The sequence below is a fragment of the Vidua macroura genome, chromosome 11 (genome assembly GCF_024509145.1).
Source record: "Vidua macroura isolate BioBank_ID:100142 chromosome 11, ASM2450914v1, whole genome shotgun sequence".
In the NCBI taxonomy this organism is placed as follows: Eukaryota; Metazoa; Chordata; class Aves; order Passeriformes; family Viduidae; genus Vidua; species Vidua macroura.
In genome coordinates, this window is record NC_071581.1 from 16404291 (window position 1) to 16423079 (window position 18789).

The following is an 18789-nucleotide window of genomic DNA, read 5'->3' on the forward strand; positions in this document are numbered from 1 at the left end:
TGGCTAAATTGAGCTCAGGGATTTTGAGAGAGATTTTGCTCCATATCCATAATGGGAGAGGACGGATGGCAGTTTGCCTGAGAAGGGACCTTGGCCTGGCTGGGGCAAGAATTCATCACACCCCAGGATGTGCCACCACCTTGTGCCAGGGTGGCTGGTAAAACAGCATGGCAGGACAAGGGAACATGTTTTTAAACTGGAAGAGTGTGGGTTTGGATTGGAGATAAGGGAGAAATGTTGCACGATGAGGGTGGTGAGGCACAAGTTGTGCAGAGAAGCTGTGGCTGCCCCATCCCTGGAAGTGCTTAAGGCCAGGTTGGATGAAGCCCTGGGCAACCTGGTCCAATGGAAGTTGTCCCTGCCCATGGCAGGGGGGTGAAATGAGACGATCTTTGAAGGTCCCTTCCAACCCAAACCATCCATGAACTTCTTTGTCACACAACTGTACGGCCTCACCAAACCTGTGGTTCACCTCTGGAACACCTCTGCGTCCAGCTCTGACCAAGCCACCATGGCCAGAGAGCGAGAGGGAAACTGAGGCACGAGGTGGGGGCTCAGTGGAGTCAGACAGGCAGGGGCCCTGCTCATACAAGCAATGCCATCAAGAGCAGGACTCAGGCACTGAGTCTGAGAGGGACACAGCTGGTCTGCTTCCAACACGAGGCACATGACTGGGCCCAAAACCCTCTTCTCTGGCTTCAGCCCTCCTCTCCTGAGCCCCTCCCTCGGTGGGGAGGACGCCAGTGGCCTTTCCAAATTGCAGGGGGTGTGTGCAGAATCCTCCTGCCAGCTCAGGAGTTTCTGCAGTGTGGCCTTTGGAAACACACCCTTTGGACCAAAGATGCCTTGGGAGGAGGAGGAGCCCTCCAATAACCAGCAGATCTTTAGATGGGGGGAAAATTTCTGCATTCAAACCTAATTCATGCAAGAGCTCTGTACTACCAATAAATTCACTGATTTTCTCTTCTATTCACTCTCCAGCACCAAGACCAAAGCACACAGAGGCAGAACAGCACACAAAAAGCTCTCCCAATCATTGCTGTTCCTATGGCAACTCTTCCTCCTCCTCCTACTCTTCCCCCATCATGTTTTCAGATAAAACAACAAAATACAAACTGATCTAACTGCGAGTGCCTGCAGCTCTCTGGATACTGCACCAGGAAAGTTTGCAGAAATTGAGAAACCCACTTCTGCATTGTGGTGGTTTCACTCAGGATTGTCATGTTCTTGCTTATTTACTCCTGACAAGCTGTGGTCCAGCTTGAAAGAAGGTGGAAATGTCAGTAAAAATGCAGAAAACCATTTCTGTAACATCCCAAAGCCTCCCATCTGGGTTCAGAATAAGGAGAGCTGCCATTAAAAAAATTAGGGTGGTTAAAGCTTGAAATACAGAGAGAAGCTGGTGACATTTTGTGAAGGGTCAGGTCTTTTTGCAAATCTGGCCTTCAGCCAAAGTCCACCCAGCTCCCTCCATCATACTGGATGTACCTCAGCATCCCCAGAATCCCCAAACCCACATGGTTTAACAGCAAAACAGGCAGCTCCTCACTGTCATGAGAAGTCCCCCCAAGCTGATGCCAAATCTCACACTGAACCTCACTCCCCAGTTCTGCCCATCACATAGGTGTTACTACTACTGGGCAAAGAGAAGCAAAAGTCCTTACAGTGAACATCAGTTGGCAGCCTCCCAGGATGTAGTCCAGGAAGGAGAAATCTCTGGTTATCTGAAAGAAAAAACAAAAAAAAGCCGTGTTTCAGCAATTGTCATCATTGTCATCATTATTCAGGCTATGCAGGCCCTTGGAAACACAAGAGAGGCAGAGGATAAAGGATGGGGGAGCTCAAGAAGACCCAAGCTCAGTCAGGGCTGAAGGAAACATCTCAGTCACATACTCACTTTGCAGGACTTGACAATGATGATCCCAGAGTTCTTGTAATTCTTTTTCTTCTTTTGCTTTTTGGGGTTAATGCACTCTAGCTCGAGCTGCAAGACATGAGACAGACCCTGGTGTGAGAGCAGGGCTGGGCTGTGCCACGTGGCTGCAGATGCCACCAGCAGCATATCCTGGGGGCAGCCTCCCTCCAGTGCTGAAGAGGAAGGTTTTATTCCCAGGCTATAGATTGCAAATCCAGAAGAAAAACAGGCTCAATGCCTGTCTCTGGCACTACAACCTTGTGCAGTACAGGGCACTTTCATGCCTTTGTGCCTCAGTTTCCCCAGGCAGGAGACTCAATGGCCTGCAATCCTGGTGAAGACAGCAGTGCAAAGCTCTGCTGTCCAGGGGTCTTCACAACACACCTTCAGTCAGGAGGTATCTGCCAAGGATCTTGGCCAGCACTTCAGGGCAAAACGGGGACACCTTTGGCACAAAACTGGTGTTGAGTTGCACTCCTGGGGACCAGGCTGCCCCTGCTGCAGATGCAGCCCCAGCAGCAAGTCACAGCTCCCCTTCTGGCCCCCTAAACCACAGGGCACCTCCAAATCATGGGTGCTGCTTCAGACACCCAGCAGAGCCTGATTTTCAGCAAAGTCTGCCTTAGCTCTCTCTAGCTCAGGTTTTTTGTTTTAGCTACACCAATAGCCTGGGTCACTTACACTGCGGGTGGAAGGAGAAAGGAATTTGGACTTGGCTTCTGAGCACAGATTGAGGGTGCAAGTACCAAAGTCTGTCATCAACCCCTTCTTCATTCTTCCCTAAAGCATGTCAGCACTTACTGGAGAGGCATCTTGGGCTTCACACAACCTGGCCACTGAGGTCTGAAACTCCCCGATGAAGTCATGTCCCCCATCACTGTCGTAGTCGTAGCACACCACCTGGGGTGGAGGGAGCACAAGCCAGCCTCAGAAACAGGAACTATCTCCTGCAAGGGCTGCTGAAGTCCCCAGCCTCTCCTGCTGCAGACCCCAAACAAGGAATTTTTTGTTGTTTTGGGGTTTGTTAATAAGCCAGCCCTGGGGGTTCAGATGTTTAACAGTCAACCCCAGAGGCTGATCCCCACAATACAAGCCAGAGGGCTCCCCTCTACCTTTATCAGCTTCTCCATATCTCCATCACACAGTGACACCAAAGGCACAGTGAACGGCTTCCAGACGGGGTCCAGCGTGTATTTGATCACCTGGAGGTGGGAGCAGAGGGATGCTGTTACAAAGGGCACACCCACAGGCAGAGATCAGGACAAAGCAGGGACACATCTCCATGAGCGACCCTGAAACACCTCCCAGTGGGCCAGGCCAGGCAAGCTGTGTCAGCCCTCCCCTGCCTCCATAATTGAGACACAGCAGCTTCCCCTTCTCAGGCTGCAGCACGTGTGAGTTAAACCAGGTTTGTTTTCATTGCCTTGGGTGATTTATCCACCTCTGGGAGCAATTAAGGAAAACTGCCTGAGAGAACAGCTGTGGCACACTGGGCAGCACGGGCACAGCAATGCCTGAGCACGGGCACAGCCACTCACTCCACAGCTCCCAGGCCAGCAGCTACTACTTATGCCCTCTGCATCCCACTGCTTGCCCCCTACTCGTTGCTTACAGCCCCCCAGCACCCAAACACAGCCTGAATCCATCTGGGGTCTGACCACTGGGGAGATGGAGCAGCAAGATGCTGCAACCAGCCCTTGGGAAGCCAAAACAGCCCGGGGCACATTAAGCTCTCTCGTCTCATCTGTGTAACATCTGCTGCCTGGGCTGGAGAAATATTAATTGATGCTTTTTGACATTTCCTGAGAAAATGCAATTGCTTAGTAGAAACCTAAGCAAACTCGAGTGGGCTCCAGGCACACGCTGTGTACATCGGAGGTGCCTGCAGGGCAGGCAAAGATCCCTTTCCACAAAGGTGTGGTGCTCACAAAGAAAGATTCACAGGGATATTCAGGAAGTCAGGCACAGGCAGCAAATTAACCCTTATCTGTGCAAGGCAAACACGGGGGATATGTGGTGTGAAGGACCTCGGATCTTTGCAGCTGGGACAGTCACTGCACAGAGCAGTGAGGAAGAGATCCATGGCTGCTGCTGTGGGCAAACAGCTGCACGGGACCTGGAACTGGCATCTTGTTTGACAGCGAGGCTCTCACTGAGAGAGGGGGAAACCCTGACACTGCAGGAACAGTTTAGCTGAATTTGTAAACACCTCCTCCAGGAGCCTGGGAGAGCAGGGGGAGCCCACACATCCCGAGATGCTGCCCACAGGCTGCCAGGTCACCAGGGTGGGTGGGGAAGGATCCAGAGCTCCAGCTGAGCATTCACATTTGTGCTTAGACAACAAGCTGCAGTGGTGCACTCATCCTGCCCTGTCACACCTGCCCTGTCTGCTGGCAGGAGAAATGCCAGCATCAGACTGAAAGCTGGCTCTATTCCTGCACTGGAAGCTGCAAGAATGGAGAACTTTATTTCTTCATATCCAGCCTCAACACACAAAGATGGTCACAGCATCGTAGAATGGTTTGGGTTGGAAGGGGCCTTAAAGATCATCCAGTTCCAATCCCCCACCATGGGCAGGGACAGCTTCCACTAGATCAAGACCCAAGCTTCAAGACCCATCCAACCTGGCCTTGACCAGGGATGGGTCACCTAACGTGGTATCCCTCTCAGGGCAGCTGGATGTATCCAGGGCTGGTAAGGTGGAGGCTGTTGGAGCATCCATTACTTGAAAGAAAACTTGTCTAGACCTTGATCCAGTGAGACAGGACAATGGGCAGCTACTCAGAGGAAACACCAGTATAGACTCTGCTCCCCACAAACCTGACATGCTTACAGACATGCCAGCAGTGGCTGGTGCACAGTCACCTTCCCATGCCTCTTCCAGAAGGAAGGGCTGGAGGCCACTCCAAACCCCCACAGCTGAGGAACACATCTTGTTGAGCCAAAGCCCAGCTACACACACTGAATCACGAGGGAAAAAACAAGGAAGGCCCCAGCCTTCTGCTCCCACAGAAATACAGGAGAAATACTAAGGTTGATGTGAACTAAATATGCATGGAAAGGTGTGTGGGAAAGCACCAAAAATTAAACAGCAGAGCTGAGGTTATAAGGACGGCCTGTACTGGTACCACAGGACACAAGGCACTACCCACATCCTGGTGCTCATGTGCATGTGGGTGTGTGAGTGAAGGAAATCCCCATGGACTTTGCACAGAAATGGTAAAACCAAACATATGCAGAGACTTTGTAAATAAACACCACTTTCTCCTTCCACCTGAGCTCCCCCTGTGTTCTGTTACAGCAGCTTCCTGTGATGGTACAACTCCTTAACCAGGCTTTGAGGGGACAAGAAAAGGCATGGAAAAAGAAGGGTGTGAGATGGGGTGAAATGGAGCTCTCTTCCTCTGCTATGGAAGCTGCTGTCAGTCCCCCCCACCAGTGATTCCCCCTCCTCTCTCTGCCAGCTGCCAGGAACTGTGTGCAAACTAAAAAGAGCCTTGAAACAAGCTCTGAGGAGAAGAAAGAAAGCAGTTGAAAAGTACTTATTAGTCCATTGTTAAAGCAAAATCCAGCCTTTTTCTCCCTGCCTGTGCTGAGCCTGGTATTCCTAACATCACTGGCTTTAGCAGCTTGAGAACGTGACCAGCTCAGATCAAAATACCACAGCAGGTATAAATGAGGGAGAGGAAGGTCAGCTGGCCCTGATCAGACCCACCAAGAGCTGGTACAGCTCTCTGCCTCCTTGGCTGTGGCTCTGGCTCACAAGAGACACGAGGCCGAGTGCTCATGCACTGAAACTGGAGGTGCCTGAACACCTGGCTTAGGTGGAGGTGTGGCAAAAGCTCATTTTAACCTTTTCCCACCTCTCTTCACCATCTCCCCAGGTCACAGCTCATCCTGATGCTCTGCAAGTGGAGGGAGAGTGGCCCAGGGCGCAGTCTAAGCCCAGGATGAGACTGGAGATTACCATGGGCTTCAAGACCATCTCCCTCTCTGCATGCTAGATACAGCAGTGGGTAGCACAGAAAAGATTACAAGACTTCACTGGCCCCAGTGAACCTTCATCTGCTGGAGTCCAGCAGCCTCAACTGGACACCAGGATGCGAGTTGTAAGGTTTTGAAATCCCTGGATCCCACCCTGCTCTACAGACAATGGATGAGATAACGCCATGAAGGGCAAGAGGAGCTGATGTGAGGATGGAGGTGTCTCAGCAGCTCAGGTTGGAGTTTTGCTCACCTCTGTTCTGTGAACCAGCATCCACTTCCCATCATCACCTGGTTTATAAAACTCCAAGAAGGGGTCTGACTTCCCAAAAAGGTCCTGGAGGGAGAAGAACAGGATGGGTTACGTGGTGCTCTGCAAGCAGCAGAGGTCCAAGAGAGATGTTTCTGTGTCACTGCCAGCCCTGCAGACGCTCTCCTGTCCTCATGGGGTCAGGTCAGGCACAGTGGCCAACAGGCAGCACCCACAGGCAGTGTCCTGCCCACCTCCCTGTCCTGCTTGTGTGAATCCCCTTGATTTCCCCAGCACATTTTGCAAGGCGGGTGTGTTGGCACCCCAGCGTGTGTCTGTACCCAAAAAGCTCTCTGGACACAGATGCCACAGAAAACAATCCCAGCTGGGAGGCAGCTGTGTTTCAGCTTGGAAAAACATCCAAAGCCTCAAAGGAAAAACAGAATTTTGAAGTGCATGTCTTGGGGGAGAAAGGAAGAAAATCCACCCTCCTACACACAGCAGCAAAGCATAAGCAGAGGAAGTCTTTAAGGAGTTAGCTGCCCTGGTGTTGACAGAGATCATGTAACACCCTGAGATACGCAGCCCTGAGTCAGTGTGCGCTGCCTCTGCTGCCAGCTTCTCCTCAGATAATCCCCGACAAAGGGCTGCTGCTTTCTGAGGAACATGTACACACACACACCCCCCTGCTGGGAAGCAGCACGGGGGCTGCTTCGGCACCCGCAGACCGGCGAGGCGGAAGGCGCTGGTGGCACCGACAGGGAAACTCCAGATTTTCCAGGCAGAACTTCATTCCCATTCAGAAAAAAAAACAAATCCCAAATATCCCAGACAATCTATCGAGAATTCAAGTCATTTCAGTTGGGTTTTCCTCCTAGAGGAGGGTGGGTGTCTGAATCCTTCAAAGAGCTGGAGGAACTTTTTATGGGTTTGCGCTTCTGAGTGATGCAGTGGGGATGAGAGGGGCTGTGCATGGAGAAGGAGGAAACATGGATACTCCAGGACCTCCTGTCCACAGCAAGCCCAGGAGATGGCAGCTGGGATGCACAAGGGCTCTAGCAATGTCCCAGCAGAAAATCCATCAACATTTCTATATAAGTCTAGCTTCTGAAGCCAGCCAGAAAAGTAAATCACTGCAAAGTCTTTTGGCTTGGGGAAACTACAACTTGCTTCAGTCAAAATTCTTCTGCAGAGAAGCAGACCATAAAGGCTCTCTGGTGAGATGAGGTTATTTTTTTCCTACCCTTTTTCACACATTTGTAGGATAGAAACACAAGCCATTCCTTCTGCAGCTTTAGGGCTACAGCACAGCTCTGATCCTGCTCACCCACCACCTGGGCTTGGCATTTGCAGGCTTCAGAGATGGATTAAAGAACCAGTGGTGGGTACCCGACCCTGCCTGTGCTGGCTTAACCTCTAACCCAAGGCAGCTTCATCAGCACCAGCCCAGCGTGGGCTGGAGGAGGCACTGGGGAGCTTTGAAGGATGTTTGCTGCCATCCCACATGGATCAGCCTGGCTTGCAAGTCCGGTCAGCCTTGTTCTGTTCAAAGCAGGGTGGGAGATGCCTCCAAGCCACAAGATTGTGGGCTGCTATTTTAAAACATCAAACCCACACACATCTCACCCCTGCAAACCTGGCGGGAGATGGAAACTGAGCAGCCAAAGGAGCTCAGCAGACCAGATCGATCTGCAAATTGATCCAAGAATCGAAATGATCCAAACCGGGTTTAACACACCATGGAGAAGGAGGGTGGAGCTGGCACTTCCAGCAGACACAGCTCCCTAAATCACAGCTTCCAGCACAGTCCTGGCTCGCAGCACTTGCTGTCCCCCAGCCATGCTGAAGCATCACTGCCCTCTTGCTGTCCCCATTGCTGTGGTGGCACGGACAACTCTGGCCCAGGTGGAAATACCTCCTCTTCTGCAAGATATTTTATCTTTCAACAACTCTCCCAAGAACTGATCTGACATAAGGTATAAGAGCCCCAGGCTGAATCTGCTGCTGACATGCTCCTGCTTTGCAGCTTCAACATTTAAATCAAGGTAGTGAGACGCAGGTGGAGAGAATGGACATGTGATGGGGAGGAGGACCTGCCTGCAGCCTCAAAGAGATCCCAGCCTCAGGGTAGCCATGGCAGAAGGAGCTGCCTGGGGCTGAGCACAGCTCCAGGCTGGGCTTGTGGCACAGCTTCAGCTTAGTGTGCACTGAAGATGATGCCATGACCCCACCACAAAATCCTGTGAGATCCAGTCCCTTCCTATAATGTCTGAGCCTGTAGCCGTGCTCCCCAGCTCCATGCTGTGTGGTACTGAATGCTGCAGCTCCCCAGGCTGCAACCTCAGCCTTGCTTTTCTTTTGTTTATTCAATTTTTCACTGTATTTCCTAAGCTTAAACAAGTTTTACCCAGCTCCCACAGCTGCATTTCAACCATAACCAAAAATGACACAAAAATACTGTTTTCCATCCAATATCCTTATTCAAGAGCCATTTTAATGTGCATGAGGTGACCTGAGCATCCTTTGCTCATGAGCAGGACTTTGAGCACTGCAACTCTGTCCTGCAGTATGGGAATTGGCAAAGAAACTTTGTCAGTTCTTGGTGACAGCAGGTGGTCACTGAGCACAACCCTCCTGCCAACACCGATAGATGAAATTGAGTTGTTTGTTGTTTGTTACCTCTTAAATGGGGCATTTGGCTCCTTGCACTAGGCAAGGTAAGTAGAAGGGTGAGAAAACAGCCATTTCCAACAGGTGGGAAAAAACACTTGGATAAACCAGATAGCCACTGAGTTTTAACAACAGGACTGGATGAACCCCATCTTCTGCCCCAGCAAATACCCTTCTGCCCGGCTGCTTGCTTTACCCTGCTTTCAAAGAAACTGAGGGCCATCCTGCCAATAAAACAAGCTCTGGAGAGACTAGGAAGAAGGAAAAAATAATATTCCCACCGATTGCTTAGCAACAGGACTGGTTCAAGAGGAATAGCTCTGGTTGCCTGGTAAATAAGGTCAGAAGATGCTGTTCAGAGAGGCTCACTGTTTCCTGTGCATCACATTCAAACTCATGTGTTACCTGCCTCTGTGAGATCCTCACTTCCTTGGAGAAGACAGGCCCTACACTTTGCTACAGAAGCAGATTTTTGCCCCATTTCCAGAGAGGCTGAAGGTGACAAGCCAGGAGCTCTCAGCACATCTGAGAAATGGAGTCAAGGGTCATCAAAACTTCCAGTTCTGTCAGGAGGCAATTCCAAACAGCTGCCACTGAAGAAGTAAATCTGCTGTCTCTGAGACATGCTGATACACAGATCCAGTGCCACACTGGATGGAATCCTTCCATCTCGAGACATGTGATGAAGGAAGAAATACCGTGACAAAAGGGAAACTGAGGCACAGCTGTACCAAACAGCCAGAGGATCTCGCCCAGTTTCACCCTGAAGTTTTCTCCAGTGGGACTGCTTTTTGTCACTGCTACACCCAAAGCAGAGATTTCTTTAGATCCCAAGGGCAGAAATTTAACATTGCATCCCCCAGACACAGCTCCACTCACCTTTTTGTCCAGTTTTCTGCCAGCCATGCTCAGAGTAATCACCCTGTTATCTGAGAGCTCCTGAGCAGCTATCTGAAAGACAAGGGAAGGCTGCATTCATTTTCAGCATAAAAAATTAAGCTTCTGGTAAAAAACTCAACCCCTTTCTTGAGTGTTATGCTGGACTTGGTCTCTCATGGCTTTTCTGCACCAGGGCTCATTCAGGACCTCCAAGGAGGAGAAGTGTCCAAAGACTGAGCCAAGAGAAAGGAGAAGCCATATAAACCCTTGCCAGCAAGATGTGTCACCTCATCCTCCATGTCCTGGGCTGGGCATGGCAAAAAAATCCTTAGAGGAACATTTCCCTTAGGGAACATGCTGGTGGAGCCCAGGAGTTGAGCCATGTCTCCATTTGACCACCTGATAAGGCAGCCCCAAGGATGAAGATTCCATGAGTGCTCCTAAGGAGCTGCAGCAGGCAGGAGCACAGCCCAGATCACTTCTGAGAGACTTTATTCACACATGCTCCAGAAGGGCTTCAGCTGCCAACCCCCAGTGGGCCAATTTTGTCTGGAATATGGTCTAATCAGTCTCTTGGTATTTTAAAGGAACGTTTATAACAAAACCCCACATTTATTCACTTTTATTACAAGCCATTTTCTGAATCACTTGTCTTTTTTTTCCTGCCCAAGCATCTGCTCTCCACCTCTCCTTTCTCTGATCTCTTGAGGGGGGCTGAGCTGTTCCCCAGCATTCCCAGCTGCATCCTTCTCCCAGGGCAGGAGCCAGCACCAGAACAGCCAGGAACACAGCATGGACATGGTCCTTGTGCACAGTGTCCCAAGCATGGCTGTTTGCTGGCTCTCACAAGGGGTTGTCCTGCACTGAAATGATGCAGTGTCATTACACCAAGGCTTTAAGAAAAACTTGCAGAACTCCAGGGGACAATTTTCTACAGAACGAGCAATCAGAGGGTTGTTGGCACTTAGGAGAGCTGGGGAGCTGGCAGAGATGAGGAGGCAGAGATGCAGCTTCTGCATCTGCCTGGGCAGCTGGGTGAGGGGATGAGCCACAGCTCCTGGACAACCTCCTGGCCTTCCCATGGTGGACACAACTCTTTGGTCCACAGAGGACCCATTCACTGCATATGAACCCCAGTTTTCCCCTCTGCTCCAGAAGTTCCCTACTGCCATGCCATGGAATTATTTTTCTCTCCCACCTAGTTGCTGGTGGGTGTAAGCAGTCACCAAAACCAGCAGGAGGAAGAGAAACTGTAGGGAAGAGGATGAAATTTGTCCTTTCCTCAGCCCCACAAAAGCATGCCCAGTTGGAATCCAGCACTTTGGGGCTCACTGGAGGCTATGTAAAAGCCAGGCTGTGCAGACAAACCAGGAATGTCCTTGTGCCACCCTGCCACAGGTTGCTGGTGGCATCTTCTCTTGGCCAGCACAGACAGTAACAACATCCCTACCACTATGTCCAGCAGAGGTGCGCAGAGAGATTTTAAAATTGACTTCTATAAACACAGAGGTTTGCCTTGGGATCTTCTCTCTTCAGACTTAGGGACCCCCACACAGTCCCATCTATTCAGCCAAGGTTCTTCTGCTGCATTCACCTGTGTGGCATCTCAGCTAGGAAAAGGGATAGTTGGGCAAAACTGAAGGGAATGAGGACAAGGAAGTCAGGCTTTGGCCCCAAACTCCCTGAAGCCTGCTCCTCCAGTGGTGTCCAGAGCCTGTGCTCCAGCACTGCACCAGGCAGCAGGGAAAGGTGCCCACCACACACAACCCTGTTGCCATCACCCAGTCCAGGCCAGGACAAAAATCCCAGATCAAGAAATCATATCAGTTCTTCAAAATTAAGCCGATGTCTCTGCCCTTTGGATGTTTAATGACACATTAGTGACAGAACAGGATCTTCCTTTTTCTAAAGCATGTAACCTTTGAACTTGACTGGAAACTTTTCCAGCTCTTCCCACTCAAGTATCAGATGGGATGTCGAGAGCCTTGGGAATGGCCCCACTTCTGAACCTCACTGTGGCTTTTCCTCTTGCATTTAAAGACTAACTGCAGCAATTAGGAGAGAAAAATATTTTCCCCCAAAGCAAACAGCAACGGAGATGCACCAGGTCCCAGGCTTTTAAACCTTTCCAGTGCTTTTAAACCTGACAGAAGTTTAACTCCTTGCTGGCTCTTCCTTCCACAACTTTGCAGCCCAGCTGCACATTTCACAAAAAACCATAACACAGCAGAGATCCAAAAATGATGGCAGCTGAGGTAGAACAGAAACACACCTAAATTTAGTATCTTCTTCTTTTTTAAAAAGAACATTGCTAAAGAGATCCACAGCAGGAAGGCCACTGCCCGAAGGGGTCTGTATCAGAATCAGTGGCTGTTGCTATGAGAGTTGTTGCCATGGCACATCTTCATCCCACAAACAAAATCACCCATCCCTGCAAAAGGAATGAGCCCTATTACCTGTCGCTGCACCAGAGGGGTCTGAGCAGGCTCCTTCTACCAGATAACAAACAACAGCAGCATAGATTTACTTTGTACTTCTCCAGACTGAGGTATTTTTTTTATTTCTGAGACTGAAGCAGAAGTTGAAGACTCACAGTGCTAAGCACAGGACAGACACCGAGCAAGATCAGTGTCCCAAATCAACTGTCCTCCAAACGGACCAAAGTGGCCAGGAAAACAAGAGGTACAGGGAAAAATATTCAAGAGATACACCCCAATCTCCTGGACCCCATCCACCTTCACAGGGCCAGCAGTAGCACAAAGCAGCAAACGTACCGTTATCATCCCCTTCCCAGCTGGCTTGCCATTCCCCAGAAGGAGAGTCCGTGTTATTTTCTTGCTGGAGACAATCTAGAGAAGCCAAAGACAATAAAGCCATGATTGTACAAGTGATCAAAAGCAGAGTCATAAGCAACTGATCATTGCTCATGTTGGTTAATTCAGATTAAGCATTTGCAAGAGTAGAAGAAAGGCACCAATATGCAGAGGTGACTGTGGGAATGTCACCACTGACACCCCAGCCCTCGGGGTGCACGGTGACAGCACAGGAGGCTGAAGCATCACTTCCCACTGAACCCAGGGACCAGTGGAGGAGCTCAGTGGATCCTCACACAGACAGAGCTACTGCAATTTGCTCCCAGCAACATCACCACTCAATCCCTCAAGGCCCATTTCACGTACTTCTACCACGACCCCTGCTAGCACCTTGATTGCAGGGCATGTTTCCATGGGTGGATCCTGATTACAAGCTGGATGCTCTCCCCCAGCATCATTCTGGACCCCCCGAGCAGGGACAGCACCCCCAAAGGCATGTTTTTCCCTTCACTTCTGGTTTGTAACAGGATAGACAGAATAAACTTGGAAATTAATTAAACCCTTGAGACTTTTTCCCAGCTCAGTCAGTTTCAGTCTCCTGTAATTTTTCCTTTTGAGGTGCAGATGCCCACATGGAGATCCAGCAACCTGCTGGAACTATGTGTGCCCTGATCCCACATCCAGTGGGTCCCCCTCGAGACTGGATGAGCTTTAAAGGTCCCTTTCAACCCAAACCATTCTGTGATCCTAAAATTCTTGCAATTTCAAAGCAAAAACCCTTTACCTTTGTGAGGAGCCAGCCAAGTCCCAGTGCTTTTGATGCACAGGAATCACCAGCCAGTGTAACCAGATCTTTGTGCCACACTGGGTGCAGGCAGGACAAACCTCACAACCCCGGCTAGCAGAAACCATGGACACCCTCCAGCCTGGAGTCTGATCCCTGCTACATTTCCTTTGGCCACAGAGGTCATTACAGGCCTGGGAATGATCCAGCTGTCCTTTTAAATCCTACTACAGACCTCATTAGCTGCACTAAGCAACCTGGCTAATCTGACAGAGCTCCGATGCAAATTCAGAATTGCAAAGTCAGATTCTCAGTGCCCAATTGTTGCTGCCCACAGCTGCTCTCTGCTTCTGAGAGCTCATGGCAACAACTCACCAAGCAAATTCCAGCCACCAGGAAACCCACGGCAGAGGGGCTGAACCCACAAGCCCCCATCCACTTTGCTGCACTCCTCTCCTCACCCTTGCATGAGTGCCACCCCTCCAGTCCACCTCTGCTCCATGACTGGGCTGTGCTGCCAGCCCATGCTGGCCACAGGGAGAGGAGGCAAACAGGATTTCAGGGGAAAAAGGGAAATTAAAGGATTCCTCCATTCCAAGCTGGTGTCTGGTTTTGGACCAAGAAGCTGACGTTGGAACTGCTGCAAAAACTGGGCACGGGTCAAGTTCTCTTTTGCAGAGTGAAAATATTGGGGTAAGTTTAGAGAGTCCCAAGCTCTCTTCTTCCTGACAGACTAAGCCCATCAGCTGTGCCCAAAGACACAGCAGACAGTGATGCCACCATGGCAAAACCATCAGCTGTTCTGAGAGAGCCCCTGGATGTGAGACATGCCAACATCTGCCCATCCCCAGCATTACCACAGCCCAGGAGGGTCTGCCCAGGCTCCTCTCTGACATAATCACCTTCCTAAGCACCAGAAGGGTTGAGATCATCTGGGAGACACAACAAGAAGGAGAGAATGGTTCAGACCCTCCCATCTTCCTCCCCACTGCGTATGGATAATTTCTTCTCCAACATGAGCCTGCAGAGCCCTGGGCTGCTGCAGAGTCACATTCAGGAACAGCAAGGTTTCAGCTGTGTCCTTATGTCCATGAATTCTCTGCTTCCACCAAGACCATGACTTTCACAAGCAGCCCTTGCTGAGCTGCCCCACACAGGAGCTGGATGTGTTTCAGCACAGCAGAACTAACAGTAAAGGATGGGTTTAAGCTGAACCACTGAACATAGGCCAGAGCTGTTGCCTGCACTCTCTTAACTTCTGCAGGAGCAGAATTAGGTCATCACAGAGCACTTCCAAAATTCCAGTCATTAAACTTCAAACTCTGTAAATGTCAGTGCTCTTCTAACATGTCAAGCTCTTGAGCTGGCAGTGGTAAAGTTCCTGGTCCTGCCTGCCACATGCAGAGCCGTGCTGCACGCTGTGTAACAAAGCAGTTGTGCTCATGAGCCTCCCTGAGCACCTCGGGCTGCCTCCCCATGCTGACCCACCTATTACAGCACCTCCTTCCTCCCCAGTCCCAGCACTGAGCACAACAGAAGCAGTTTCTCCCAGCCTCTGCATTTGTGCCAGGTACCACAGCAGCCCTCAGCTGCTGGATGCTACAAAAAGATGGAAAAAATCCCCCTCATTCCCTGCTTCTGAGCCAGAGGACAAAGACATTTGGAGAATGTAGCTGCCAGCTTCTAACGGGGTCTGGGCTCACGAATGAAAAGACCTTCCAAAAACTTATAAATCGCATTGTGTCCCAAAAGCTTTTCCACAGGAAGAGCAGAAGACACGTTCCAGCACCAACATGCTCAAGCAGGAGAAACATTTTGCTACACAACAGCAATGGACAAAACTTCCAAAAAGAGAAAGAAAGGCAGACTACATGCATCCTAACTTTAAATATCTGGAAGTTTCCCATGCCCAAACTGGTCAGCAGGGCCCTTACTATAACCCATGGTGAAGACAGTGCCAGAAGCTTCCAGCTGATGTCTCTTTGCCAGCAACAGCAGAAACCCACACCATGACTAGCTGAGACTGGAGCAAGCAGACATTCCCCAATGTGGAACAGTTCAACCTCAACAGCTGAAGTATGACAAGCAAATTAAATTTGTCTTTCCACGAAGGAGCCAGAAAACTTTGCATGGGGTAAGAAGAGCAGCTGTAACCTCACCACATCCCTGTGTCTGATGTGTTTTGGGGTCCCTTTGCTGCAGGGACCTCAGACTCACCGTGCCCAGCGTGCAGGAGAACTCGCCCAGGAAGTCATGCTCATACAGCTGTGTGCTCGACTTGTCCTGGTCAAACAGGGCAAACTTGAGCTTCTGCACTTCTTCAAAGTGGTAGTCAATGATGAACTTCTTGGCAAAAGCTGGGTTGAGGTTGTTCACGGCTGTCTCTGTCCTGTCCAGCTGCAAAGAAAAAGAGGCATTTAGGCAAGTGCATTTTACACCTTTGTCATTGAAACTGAATTCAGCCAGAGCCACCCAGAAACCCCATGGTGACCACCAGAACGAGCACACCAAGCCCTCAGCAAAGCTGTCCCTAAACACAGGCTGTGACACCCAGGTGCACAAGCTGGGATCCCTCTAAACACACAGTGGCACATCATGCAGAGCTGCCTCCCCGAGGATGGGGTGCATGGACAACCCTCCCCATCCAACAGCCAGGATGGAAGTGCCCACCCAGCCAAGGCTCAGCATGGACTTGAGGATCACTGAGGCCAGAATTGCTTCATGTGCTCCTAAGTCCTATTCACCCATGAACTGAGGCTCTCTGATCCTCAACCAGACCCTCACAGCTGTAGTGCCAAACTTTTTTTCTTCCAGTCTGTGCAGCCAGCAAGAAGGACAAGCAAAACAAGAAGTGTCATGAGCCAGAACACAATTCTCCAGCATTTCCCTCTAGAACTCAAACCAAAACATCCATGTGGTTTCTTCTTTATTGGCCTTCCATAGATAAAAAGATAAAAAAACATCACTACAGTCCCTTTTTTTAGCAGATTTCATCAAGCATTAGTAGCAACAAGAGGCTGGAAGGGCCCAGAGACAAAACTTCAGTCACCCCGAGCTATTGCTGGAAGCAATGATGTCCCTGATGGACTGGAAGGGCAGGCACAGAGAGAGGATGGAGACTGCAAGGCATGTGGGGAGCCCACTGTCAGAGGGGAAGCACCACGGCTCTCTGCAGCATCCCACAGCCAAGAGCAGGGATAGGAGCAGAGGAAACTTGGCAGGCAGCTGGTGGAAGTGTGGGTTTACAACACCGCGTGGCACAGGTGGTCAGAAAGCCTTGTGTGAGCCAAAAACACACCCTGAGAACAGTCACAATGGAGATCCTGGAACGCTGCCCTCCAGTAATGGAACTTTGGTCCCAGGCCCTGTAACTCACACTGCAGGAAGGGTGGCAGCACCAGCAGGGATCCTGTCATGAGCTTGCACAAATACAAAGCCCCACAATTTTGGCCAAAGTGTTAGAAACCGGGGAAACCGAGGCTGAGAAATGATGGTGTATTTGTTTCTGGAAGTCCATAGGCAAGGAGAGTCTGAACTCTAATGTCAGAACCCATATTTCCCCCCAGACACCCTGAAAGGCAGGAGACAAGGGCAAGTTTAGAGCCTGACATGCAAAATATCCTTAGGAAGCTGAAAGGGGCAGGAAGGGCATGGGCAGCAGAGCCTGAGAGCTGAACAAGAAACCACCACAGCTGGGGGTGGGAATCCTCCAGCATGCAAAGCAAGCAGGAGCTGTGTCAGAAGAGCAGCAGATGGTATCATGTTGGTATCACTGTTCAGCCTGGAGAAGATAAAGCTCTGGGGAGACTTCAGAGCACCTTCCAGCATCGAAAGGGGTCCAAGAGAGCTGGAGAGGGACTTTGGACAAAGGCCTGGAGTGACAGAACAACAGGGAATGCTTCAAACTCACAGAGGACAGGTGTAGATTAGATGTTCTGGAGAAATTCTTGCCTATGAGGGTGGTGAGTCACTGGCACAGGTTGCCCAGAGAAGCTGTGGTTGCCTCACCCCTGGAAGTGTTCAAGGCCAGGCTGGATGTGGCTCTGAACAACCTGGTCTAGTGGAAGGTGTTATGACAGCACTGGCATTTTGCCACATCACCCTGTTATCCCAGGAAATGGTAACATGGATATTAAAAGAGAAGAAAACACAGGCATGTCCAGTGTGATTTTATCAAAAGCTGCTGCCCTCGGTGTCTGGAAAGACCATCCCATCTCCCTGTGGGACAGCACAAAGCCTCTGGCCATGCTGTGACCCTGGCTGGCATTCCACCTTGTCTTGCAGCCAGGACACCCAGTTCTGGGCAAGGCTGAGCTGCCTGTGCATCCCAGATCCAGGGCAAGACCTCTCTGGCATCCCTGAGCAGCACCAGGCTGTGGGACGGTGGGATGTCAGTCAGAGCTGCTGAGCCAGGAATAAGAAGAGCAGAAAAAAGCCTCAAAAAAAAAAAAAAAAAAAAAAAAAAAAAAAAAAAAAAAGCAAGCAAACACATACCTTAGTCCCAAAGAAACTCATTCAGCACAGAAGGCAGGTTTTGGAGGGGCTCAGTGGAAATGTGGTGAGTTTGCTATATATACACCCAGCGATCGCAGGGTTTTTTTGAAATTGCTCGCTTAGTCTGTCTTAATTGCCAAGAAACGACTAAAGTAAATGCTGTGTTCCCAGAATAGCCACCTGCTGCACCCCGGGGAACCAAACCCATCAACACCAGTGCGCTGTGAGCTGGCCAGGGCCACAGAGCTTCAGCCAGATCCTCCCCTCTCTGCTGCCATCCCTACCAAAGGAGCCAAGCGTCTGCCCAGGGGTGAGCTGGACCAGGAGCAGAGGGCATCCACAGCTCTGCTTTATTTCAGCAGCACAGCATACACAAATCCCCCTTCAGGCCCAGGAGATGGGACTGCACAGGCAGCAGAGATGGATTTTAGGTCCTTCCATGTTCTTTGAATGGCTGGGAAGCCAGGGACCAAGGGAAACCAGTCCTTTCACACCCAAACCCCAGTCTGAAGGAGATGACTTGAGGTCCCATCTCCAGCTCTGTTCTGGAAGAGGTGGCTGAAGGAAGGGAATGAAAATCCCAGCCAGCTTGAGGCAAACATGGGAGTGATGGGGCTTTCTTCAACACCCAGATTCAACAGTTTAATCTCCTGCCTAGTGCCAGTGTGAAGCACAACAATATCCCCAGTGACAGCTGCACAAAGTTTGACCTCTGGTTTGGTGAGCACAAATCACCTTGTGACCATCATATATGAGGCCTCTTCACACACCATCCCTCACCTGCCATCAGCTCCTGCCATCCCCTTCAAATCTGCAGTCCCTGGAAAGAACAGAGCCTTTGCCACCAGAAAGCAGAAAAGCACAAGGGTTTTTAAGAGGCAGCCAGGCTAATTAAATAAATCTGTTTGGATAAGAGCCTCAAAGGGCCACAAAGACAATGAGAGGGATGGAGTGCCTCTCCTGTGAGAAAAGGCTGAGAGCCTTGGGATTGTTCAGAAGA

The 18789-nt window shown here is 50.4% G+C and overlaps 1 protein-coding gene across 3 annotated transcripts in view; it reads right to left on the reverse strand.

Moving 5' to 3' along the window:
- CPNE2 (copine 2) overlaps positions 1–18789 on the reverse strand; it is a 43550-nt gene that overhangs the window by 11586 nt on the left and 13175 nt on the right. For all 3 annotated transcript variants that reach the window (XM_053987262.1, XM_053987260.1, XM_053987261.1), the window contains exons 3-10: positions 15513–15692; positions 12473–12547; positions 9699–9770; positions 6153–6236; positions 3028–3117; positions 2717–2815; positions 1898–1984; positions 1665–1724 (exon numbers count right to left, since the gene is read on the reverse strand). In XM_053987262.1, the coding sequence (XP_053843237.1) occupies positions 1665–1724; positions 1898–1984; positions 2717–2815; positions 3028–3117; positions 6153–6236; positions 9699–9770; positions 12473–12547; positions 15513–15692 (747 nt within the window). The remainder of the gene's footprint in view (positions 1–1664; positions 1725–1897; positions 1985–2716; positions 2816–3027; positions 3118–6152; positions 6237–9698; positions 9771–12472; positions 12548–15512; positions 15693–18789) is intronic.